Source organism: Limulus polyphemus, unplaced genomic scaffold (assembly GCF_000517525.1).
Source record: "Limulus polyphemus unplaced genomic scaffold, Limulus_polyphemus-2.1.2 Scaffold7503, whole genome shotgun sequence".
In the NCBI taxonomy this organism is placed as follows: Eukaryota; Metazoa; Arthropoda; class Merostomata; order Xiphosura; family Limulidae; genus Limulus; species Limulus polyphemus.
The window spans coordinates 5,029-16,670 of record NW_013673113.1 but is presented as its reverse complement, the minus strand read 5'-3'; the positions used below and the strand labels follow the sequence as shown (position 1 = coordinate 16,670).

General features: G+C 31.2%; 1 protein-coding gene across 3 annotated transcripts in view; it reads left to right on the top strand.

Annotated features, from left to right (window-relative positions):
• Positions 1-10,607, top strand: part of LOC106474668 (proline-rich protein 11-like) — a 29,069-nt gene extending 18,462 nt beyond the window's left edge. For all 3 annotated transcript variants that reach the window (XM_022402969.1, XM_013935361.2, XM_022402968.1), the window contains 3 exons: positions 7,805-7,870; positions 8,770-8,869; positions 9,464-10,607. In XM_022402969.1, the coding sequence (XP_022258677.1) occupies positions 7,805-7,870; positions 8,770-8,869; positions 9,464-9,508 (211 nt within the window). In that variant the 3' untranslated portion in view covers positions 9,509-10,607. The remainder of the gene's footprint in view (positions 1-7,804; positions 7,871-8,769; positions 8,870-9,463) is intronic.
• The last annotated feature ends 1,035 nt before the right edge of the window (positions 10,608-11,642 follow it).

The window sequence follows — 11,642 nt, the reverse complement described above, 5'->3', positions numbered from 1 at the left end:
CCAATGAGTTTTCTTTATACCAGTTTGAACAGATCCAATGGGTGTTATTTATATCAGTTTGATCAGGTGCAATGAGTTTTCTTTATACCAGTTTGAACAGATCCAATGAGTTTTCTTTATACCAGTTTGAACAGATCCAATGGGTGTCCTTCATACCAGCTTAATCAGTTCTGAATATCTGTAGATTTATACAGTTTATTTGAGTTTGACAGAAAGTAACTGAAAATCAAATAGATGAGAAATAGAATAACAGATTTTTTCAAGTTAACTTTTATCCACTGTTTTAAACCGACAGAATTCATTCATCCCATCTCTCACTGTCTTTTACTGTCATGTATTTAGTGTTGATAATTTCTTATATTTTATTCAAGTGATGGATGCATATTTTCCTTTATTAATATGGTATTACTGATTTAATAAGACTCATAAACATTTTAGGATTCCATTTCGCTGTTGTTACCATTCAGTAACTCTAACGTTATACACTATAAATAAGAAAATGGCTATGCTATGATTTCATTTTGCTGGTTTTTACATAAGTTAGAGTTTTATTCTACTTTGAATTGCCTGAATAAAACCTACCAGCTTAATGAAATTACAGCAAAATTGTGCTCCCAAATGGCACAACTTGAAGGCTTATAACGCTCAAATTCGAAGCTTAAACCATATGGCGAATAACCTTTTGTGCATCTTTGTTCTTAACAAGAAGCTTCGAGAAAAATAGGTAAAATTGCTGAAAAAAACTATGCCAAACGACCTTCATCAGGGCTGATTATGATCGATCTTTGGCTGAAATTCTAACCACATAGATCGTTTTCTTTGTATTTTCAGACTTATCATGCTCTAATAGCGAATATGCTGCAGTCAGAAATGGATCTGATGTTCTATATTAGTCTCAGCACTTTTAATGAGTTCTGTATTAGTGTCAGCACTTTTTAATGGGTGTTTTATATTATTATATTTTATTTTATATTATATGCTGCAATCAAAAATTGGTTTGTTAAAAAACCCATCTTGTAAACCTTTGTTTTATTCATTAAATAGCCAACTTTTTTTTAACCAGCGGATTTTATCCTCGATAGTCCTGAGTTCGAGAGTATTATCTACGTCATGCTCCAATGTGGATATTTTAATATTAACTTGATATTAAAGTCTTCTTCTAAAGAGAACGTTTTTATCTTTCGGAGACTCGTATTATCAAAACTTGATAATGTCATTTTATTCAGCACAAATAAACTTAAAATTAAAATATTTCGTTTCTCAAAGATTTTGTTTTACTGAAGTCCAAAACCTAATCAACTTCAAAAAAACGCATAATTACTAAACTTACTTTACAAGAGAATAGTACAAGTGAACATTAGTTACATTTTCATATTAAATAACTTTTTGTAAATGTTTAATCCAGAAAAAATAACTTCATAATTTTCACTGATTTTCTCCTGTTAGAAATTAAACTGTGTTTTACAAGTTTGATCTACCGTTTTACAGACGCCATATTTTTGGCCTTCCAATTGCTGGGAGCCGGAAAATACGGATTATGGTATGTATACGTAGTGTTTGAATATATTATAAATGTGACCTTTATCGTCAATCAAAATCACTTTGTTTGATACTTTTCAAAACAAGGTGAATTTATTTAGTGGTATTGGTGTCTCTAAGTGTGTCTTTAGGTATTACCAATAGTACCATTTAGTGGTATTGGTGTCTCTAAGTGTGTCTTTAGGTATTACCAATAGTAACATTTAGTGGTATTGGTGTTTCTAAGTGTGTCTTTAAGTATTACCAAAAGGACATTCAGTGGTATTGGTGTTTCGAAGTGTCTTTAAGTATTACCAATAGTAACATTCAGTGGTATTGGTGTTTATAAGTGTCTTTAAGTTTTACCAATAGGAACATTCAGTGGTATTGGTGTTTATAAGTGTCTTTAAGTATTACCAATACTAACATTCAGTGGTATTGGTGTTTATAAGTGTCTTTAAGTTTTACCAATACTAACATTCAGTAGTTTTGGTGTTTCGAAGTGTGTCTTTAAGTTTTACCAAAAGGACATTCAATGGTATTGGTGTTTATAAGTGTCTTTAAGTTTTACCAATACTATCATTCAGTGGTATTGGTGTTTATAAGTGTCTTTAAGTTTTACCAATAGGAACATTCAGTGGTATTGGTGTTTATAAGTGTGTCTTCAAGTATTACCAATACTAACATTCAGTGGTATTGGTGTTTCTAAGTGTGTCTTCAAGTATTACCAATACTAACATTCAGTGGTATTGGTGTTTCTAAGTGTGTCTTCAAGTATTACCAATACTAACATTCAGTGGTATTGGTGTTTCGAAGTGTGTCTTTAAGTATTACCAAAAGGACATTCAGTGGTATTGGTGTTTCTAAATGTGTTCTTTAAGTATTACCAAAAGGACATTCAGTGGTAAGTACATCAATTATTTACCCCCTGCCATGTAATTTTTTACCCCTGGTTTAGAATCACTGCCTTAACGGCATGTTGCATGAAATGAGGCTTATGTATCGGTTTTAATAAAAACATTTATTAATTCAGGTTTTGAAAACAACTCTACGGTTAATCAGTAAATCTCGAGTTCCTTCCTTTGATTTGTATTTCGTATTTATGGCCAAACTACTAAGGCTATCTACCTTCGTCCCCAATGAACTACTGACCACAAGAAAGACAGCCAATAAACAGTATCCTACCACACACCCATCAGCCACACTAAGACATTGACTGCCACTCTTATAACGCACCCACAGCTTAAAGTGTTGATAATAATTTGTAAGGATTCGAACTAGGCTGGCCATTTTCGTAACATAAAGCTCTACCAGAGGGCCAACTTACGCCTTTTTTCCGGTTTTAATTAATGAGATACGGTGATACCAGAGGGCCAACTTACGCCTTTTTTCCAGTTTTAATTAATGACATACGGTAATACCAGAGGGCCAACTTACGCCTTTTTTTCCGGTTTTAATTAATGAGATACGGTGATACCAGAGGGCCAACTTACGCCTTTTTTCCGGTTTTAATTAATGAGATACGGTGATACCAGAGGGCCAACTTACGCCTATTTTTTCCGGTTTTAATTAATGAGATACGGTGATACCAGAGAGCCAACTTACGCCATTTTTTCCGGTTTTAATTAATGAGATACGGTGAAATCTACGATAAAACGTAACTATTTTTTTTGTGGAAGTAATAGATGCATAATATTTCTTTGTTTGATCAAATTACACTACAGATTACGTAGACAGTGAGACACAATATACGTAGAGGTAATAGAGACGTCAAACTACAAGATATTACTTGCACGATCACATTCAAAATATTCCAGTTTCCTGTAGCAGCTTAAGCTGGAAATTAATGAGATGATATTTCGGTAGAAATGGGCCCTGGTTTATATTTGACGGAAGACCCAATATTTATTGAAGGAAAACAAGTTATTATGTCTAAAATTCTCTTATTCGGTTACAAGAAACTAAATAAATTACAATTTAGTTTGCCATCTTCTTCCTATCAACTAATCTGATAAACTACTCATATTTCAGAGTGGCGGGGTGAGATTATCATCAGATGCAGTTCTATTGTTTCCAGGGCAACGATAAATACGTGACGTAGCCTAGGTAACAAACATAAATTCTCAAAAGACAGGCTCAGGAGTTTTTATTTAACGAATAATAAGTTTTAATATGATAAACTAACAACTTACTTGGCTTGTGCTTCTGCCTGCATGTATGATAAGTTTTAATATGATAAACTAACAACTTACTTGGCTTGTGCTTCTGCCTGCATGTATAATAAGTTTTAATATGATAAACTAACAAATACTTGGCTTGTGCTTCTGCCTGCATGTATAATAAGTTTTAATATGATAAACTAACAACTTACTTGGCTTGTGCTTCTGCCTGTATGTATAATAAGTTTTAATATGATAAACTAACAACTTACTTGGCTTGTGCTTCTGCCTGCATGTATAATAAGTTTTAATATGATAAACTAACAACTTACTTGGCTTGTGCTTCTGCCTGCATGTATATAAATTCCCATTTCCGAGAGAACATTTTCTGAAGCCTAGCCAGGTTTTCTGCCTCGTAGTCTGCCAGTTCTAGTCGAGTCTTGTTCTGCATTGTCCGTTTACACAAATACACAGCTAACAGAAATTAAACCATGACCATTAAAGACAAACTGTTCAAATGTAATATATATCACGTGTTAGGGTAACTAACTCTAGTCATAAAACTCCTAATAATCATTATTACTATTTCTGTAACCAATGACAGAATTAAAAGATTTTTAAAACTGAATGATAGATGATATATTATCAGCATTAAAACCGTTAAATGAAGAATAATTTCATGTATATTTATTTTATAATTAAAGCTACAACTTTGATTTAGGTTTCACAACGACACATCCTCCCCGTAACGAGGTTTAGGGTTTGTTGGACATACAGAAATGGGAGTCCATACATTTTCTTACAACTAAACCATTTCTACAGAATAGTCATTGGTGGAATATAACTACATCCGAATTATACGTCATCTTCATTAAAATCTTGATGTTACTTTTATATCGCTAAAACTTCCAGTACTAGTGAAACTTAAAGATACACTTAGAAACACCAATACCACTGAATGTTACTATTGGTAATACCTAGAGACACACTTAGAAACACCAATACCACTGAATGTTCCTATTGTCAAAACTTAAAGACACACTTAGAAACACCAAAACTACTGAATGTTACTATAGGTAATACTTGAAGACACACTTCGAAACACCAATACCACTGAATGTCCTTTTGGTAATACTTAAAGACACATTTAGAAACACCAATACCACTGAATGTCCTTTTGGTAATACTTAAAGACACATTTAGAAACACCAATACCACTGAATGTCCTTTTGGTAATACTTAAAGACACATTTAGAAACACCAATACCACTGAATGTTCCTATTGGTAAAACTTAAAGACACACTTCGAAACACCAATACCACTGAATGTCCTTTTGATAATACTTAAAGACACACTTCGAAACACCAAAACTACTGAATGTTACTATAGGTAATACTTGAAGACACACTTCGAAACACCAATACCACTGAATGTTAGTATTGGTAATACTTAAAGACACTTATAAACACCAATACCACTGAATGTTCCTATTGGTAAAACTTAAAGACACTTATAAACACCAATACCACTGAATGATAGTATTGGTAAAACTTAAAGACACTTATAAACACCAATGATGATTGAATAATAATTCAATTAAATTTCATTTTGTAAAATGTGTGTGTGTGTGTGTGTGTGTGAGAGAGAGAGAATGCTAAGAATGTGTGTGTGTGAGAGAGAGAGAGAGAGAATGCTAAGAATGTGTGTGTGTGTGTGCTATTTTTGTGCAAAACCTGAATAATATTTTTTTTTCTGACCTTGTTTTTCTGTCCCTTTATGATGGCTATGAATTTTTTGTATGGAAGTAAGGGGGTAAATGGAGAAATACATCAAGCCGAGGGGGTTAATGATGGAGGAAAAGTTGAGAATCCCTGAGCTAGACATTAGGGAATGCTTAATTATAATGCACATAATTCTGGGAAATTTGTGAAGGTGACAACAAGATGCTTATGATCCACTTCTTTAATTTTACTATGACTATTTCAGATTTTTCAGTTTTGCTGTTAAATCCAGTGTGTTCAGAGCATACACATTTTTTTTACTACATTGCCAATATTGATATTTATTCACCTCTTGTTAAACATACCCCCAAAAATATTAACTTGACTATCACATATATTACTAGATACTTCTAGTTAACAATGTCTCTACATATACTTACAATTGAGTATCATGAAGCCAATTGGTCTCAGCTTTGTTATTTTACGCAAGTAATTAGTTTTCTCTTCTATTTATTTATTATAACATTAAATTTTATGTGATAAAGTTAATAAGTGAAGAAAGACTTAAGGACCAAGGCTTGTACCCAGGACCAGTGTTTAAGCTAGCATTCACTTTTGTTTTGCAAAATACAAAAGAATATCTAAAATAGCTTCCCAAAAAATTAATCCCTTTTGGGAGACAAGTTCATTAAGTTTCAAGGAAAGGAAACGAGTTGGGTGGTTTAATACGATAGCATTCTCGTTTCTACTTTCATTAATATAGGATAAACCGGTTTTCTTTCATGACAGTTTGAGACGGAGTGTTTGTGTTACAGAAAAAATTAATTATCTTAGGCGTTCATACATTATGGGTGATTTTCACACTTTTCTCACAATTATCCAATTGTTGTCATGGAAACCATACCTGAAATTAGGAGGATTTAGGATTGAAGAAAAACTGGTTTGCTACCCATCTCTATGTAATGAATTTAATGAATAAAACAGTTATGGTCTAAGCTAGTGCATAGGCCATGAAATAAGGCCAAATGGTCCAAATTGCAACAATGAACATCAAGTATTGTAACCTTGTAAAACAATGGACCATGTACTAACTTCAATTTAATAATTCATAATTTGGACTTTTCACAAGAACAAATTGACTATGTATATATAAAGTGTTACTAAAACATACGCATGTTTATTAGCTGTGTGGTTTCTTTCTCAACAACATGTATACATGAGGAGACTCAACTTATGTAAGAGTAACCTTCATTAGATGGCAGTAAGAGGGGTGGGGAAATATGTTTTCAACAAGTAGAGGAAAGCAGTTCCATGTTCTTTGAAATGCGTGTATGGAGCTGTTCGTTTCAAAACCTCCTTTTAATTGCATGATGGTAACCATGTCTATGTTATATAGTTACATGCTTTTGCATTTCGGAGAATGATTTTTTTTTTGCATGTCTTGCTCATCATTTCTAGAATTCTTAATGGAAATTTAAAAGAAATTTTAATACTTTGATTATAATACTTCCATTTAACAGAAAATATGTACTTATGTTTGTATATTTTTTATGTTAAAAAATTGCGTATAGTCTTATTAAGCCTATAAATTTAACACTAGACAAGAAGGTTTGTCAAAAATAAATATGCTGAAGTACTTCCATCAAAACAGCTTTTTTAGATAACTTATATTGCTTATAAAAATGTTAAGATTAAAGGATATTTTATAACCTTAGTTACTAAGATTATATAATGATCGTTAATGATAATATGGGGTCCATGTGGACCCCAGATAAATAGCTACATACTCCATCTGCCATTTTTCAAAAACAATATTGATCCAGGATTTCTGCTTGACAATTACATGAATTGATATCAATTTGTAATGATTATGTAAGAAGATATATAACCGAGTAAGTTGTTGGGACCCTCGTGGTCTCCAGGTGTGCTGATGATGGTTACAAGCTTCATAATGTATGTTTCGTTTAAAACTTATTGTAGTGTTTATTTCTCTAATGCAAAAGAAACAATAGTGAAAAAACTACTGAGTGCCTAAAATTAACTTTTTAAATATTTTGTTTTTTTAAGGTTTGAATATTTGTTATAATTTCATAACTTGGTAAACAAGTTAATGAAAATAATTGATCATTATTAATAATCCTTTTTAATGTTAGAAATTAGAGGTTGTCATGTAGATTATTTTTGTAGATGTGCTGGACTTGATACACGAGAAGTCACCAATTCAAGTAAATGAAGGGGAGGAAATTTTTCCGTAACCTCAACTGTATTTAATTTCAATTTCAAAAGTCTGTATTAGAAAACTTTAAGACTAACATGGAAAAATAGTTAAAACCATGATGATAAACCCATTTATCAACATAAACTTGATGCTGTTTGAGGTCATTATGTGTTTTTTTTTCTTTCAGCTATAGACCTTCTAAAGAAGAGCTTCATAAACATCGAAGCACTCTAAAAAAAGTTGATGTGCATAGGTAAGAACTTGTTCTGCATTGAAATGAAATGTAGACTCTATGTAATAATAAACTACATTGTTTATTTTTCTACGTTACATCAGAATGTAGAATTATGTATTAACCTACAAGTCTCACGCATTATTTTAAAATCTTTTATTGTAATATTAACAGGACATACTTTCATGATTTTGATTTTAGGGGTGTGTGTGTGACAATCTAAACAGATGTACTTGTGTTTGTTGTAGAAATAACTGTTTTTTTTTAGGTTCTGTTAATGCTATCTTATTGTTCAATAATAATTGTTCTTTATGTTGTAGTGTCGTGTACCTTTTGAGGTTCTGTTAATGCTATCTTATTGTTTAATAATAATTGTGCTTGTGTTCGTTGTAGAGCTGTCTGTTTTTTTTTAGGTTCTGTTAATGCTATCTTATTGTTCAATAATAATTGTGCTTGTGTTGTTGTGTCATGCACCTTTTGGGGTTCTGTTTATGCTATCTTATTGTATGAAGGTAGTTGTGCTTGTTATAGTATTATCTGTGTGTGTAAAAGCAAAACCGTGTACTGATGAGACTGATAGAAAAACATTGTTTACTGTGGAAGTTAATATCATCTCTTCATATTTCACGAGTTGTTTTAAAAAGAGAGAGAGAGAACGAATAAGACCAGTATACACATATTTATTTTTGTGAATTAATGTTTAACATAAATTCTGTAATTTCAAATGTACTTAATGTATCTTCACAAGCTTTTAGTAAGTATTAGAAGTATGTTTTACATGAAATATCAAACTTTTAGAAAATTCAATCTAAACTTTTCAAATAAACTTACCATATCACTCAAGAAATTAGTGTAACATAGACATTAATTATGTTATAATATTAGACTTTCATAATTTCTAATCAGTAATTTTCTTTTAGGAGCCCTGGTGGCACTCCTCTTACGGATAAAAACTGTCTTCAAGATTCAGGTGAGGGACTTACTCCTTTGATGACAAGAGCTCTCAGAAAAAGGTTTTTGGTAAGTTTTATTTTTAAAACTAGAATGTACATAGCTGTTACTTTAAGTATATATTCTGACTTTTATTTTCAGCATGTCCAAGATAAAAATCATTTGGAAATTGATTATAAGCTACATTTTTGGATAAAGACGTAATATTGGTATTTTCACTGTCACGTTAAAGACCATACTGACTTGCATTGTAAACACAGCAATTTCTAATATGTTTTACAATATATGTGAATTATAGCAATGTATTTGAACTCTCCTATCTATGACACTAGGCCAATACCAAACTAATTAGGCTTACCATTATAGAAAAGCAATGTGTATTCTAGTGTTTTTTTATGAATATACATCTAGGAAAGTGCACTCGTAGAATTAGAATAGAATCCATCAGTAATGTATTTGAGATCTTGCAAGTCACACTGCATCACTAACTCTGAATTCAGTGCATTCAGGTTTAAGTTAAATATTACAAAATGAAGATTTTTTCCAGTAGTTTTAACACATAAACTGGATATGCACACAATTCATTTCTTATTTGCTGTCATTTAAGGATAGATTAATAAGTTTTTGTAAAACTTAAATTAGTGTTTATATTTTTTCTTACAGTCTATAAGATCTCCATCTCCACCTGCTGCTGAAAATAGTCAGTGATAAATACAGATTGTACTGCTGAGGTTTGTTTATCGTGGGATACGAATGTGATCAGAGCAACAGTCTTCAATCGAAGCCACAGAATTCGATGTCACCATTTATTAATGGCGTCAATAACATCGTTAATTTTTACTTGTTTTCTCTGACAAACATATCCTTGAATGTTATTTAAAAGAAGTTAAACCATTAAATAAAAACTTCATAAATCAATTTTACAAACAACTCGCAAGTAAAATTTGTGGATAATACAAGAGTACAATAGAGAAAGAATGGCCCTTTTTTAAGTATGTGCCAGAAGAGGAAAAAGTTTAAAATACCAATATGTTTTGGTAAATTATCTTTACTTTGCGAGAATTTTAATTGAAGAAACAAATCATTACCCAAATTCAAGAAAAACATAAAAACTTCATAAATAAATTTTACAAACAACTCGCAAGTAAAATTTGTGGATAATACAAGAGTACAATAGAGAAAGAATGGCCCTTTTTTAAGTATGTGCCAGAAGAGGAAAAAGTTTAAAATACCAATATGTTTTGGTAAATTATCTTTACTTTGTGAGAATTTGAACTGAAGAAACAAATCATTACCCAAATTCAAGAAAACCTAAAATATATTTATGTAATAACCTTTGCAGATTTATGGTAGTTATTGTTGATGAACTTTTAAATCAAGTGAATTTTAATATCCAGAGAATTAATTGCAACATTTATCCCTGATATTATTAAAACACATAGGATCAAACAAGTAGATAAATTCAATATAAGAAATCCAATAAACTGAGCTATTTTGGTATTTCTTCCTTCGATCTCATTCTCTTTAATAAGGAAGGTCTGTTTTCTGAAAATTCTCGGGTTGTTGGGTTTCGCGTTTTGTAACATAACTTTACGATAAACGTGTAAAGGTTATTGTTGAGTTTGTACATAGTTAGGCTAAATGAAATCAGTTAACTCTGTACGTGAAACTTTGAAGACTGAAAAACTTGTTGAAAATCAATTTACTTTGATTTAGTGTTAATTTTATTCTAATGTTGGTTTATTAAACAAACTAATTTTTTTATTTTAAAGTTAATATTTTATCATAAACAACTTGTATACACCTAGTGATATTATTCTTTTTCGTTTCATTTATTTTAAAAATATTAACTTTGAAATCATTTTCAATAAGCAAGAAAATATTGACCATAAGAAAACTCTCAAAAATTTTTTCATGAAAATTATTCTTTTTTGTTTCTGCAAGTATTTGGTTCTGGTATTGTAGTCTACAATGAGTAAGATGTCAAGAGGTGTTTTTAATGCTAAGCTATTCTCATGACATTAGTCTCAAATTATCCAAAAGTTGTTACTTTAGCAAAATCATCAATACCGTATTTGTTTCTCTTGCTTCAGATTTTGTTGTAGCCATTAAATATTTGAATGAGGAAAGGACAAACTGTAAAATTTGGAATATTTTGTACGAGTTGCTTTAGAGGCTTAACAATTTCAAGATATTGGGGATTTTCTTAAAACATTTTTCTAGATGAAAGGAGTGACTGAGGAGTTTTTCAAGTCATTTTTCTCGATAGAAAAAGTGACTGGGTATTTTTCTTTAAACCATTTTACTAGATAGATAGCGTGTGTTTTTCTTAAACATTTTATAGATTGATAGAATGACTGGGGATTTTCTACAAGACTATTTTGTAGGTGGACAGAATGACTAGTGATTTTTTCAAGATTATTTTCTAAGTTGTCAGGGATTTCCTACAAGACTATTTTGTAGGTGGACAGAATGACTAGTGATTTTTTTCAAGATTATTTTCTAAGTTGTCGGGGATTTCCTACAAGACTATTTTGTAGGTGGACAGAATGACTAGTGATTTTTTTCAAGATTATTTTCTAAGTTGTTGGGGATTTTCTTCAACATTGTCTGAAGACTCTGAGAAAAGTGATCGAAATGTTCAACTGGCCTAGGGAAAAGTATTTAATGATTTAGTACTATTTGATTTGAACATCGAAAGCTTGAGCTTTTCTGTTTCAGTATTAGTACTGCAACACCTGTTGTTTATTTGGTGCTTTACGGATAAATAACTTTTATGCATTTATAAATTGCATTTGTTTAAAAAATTGTACATACCTACAGTTCAAAAGTAATGCTATTG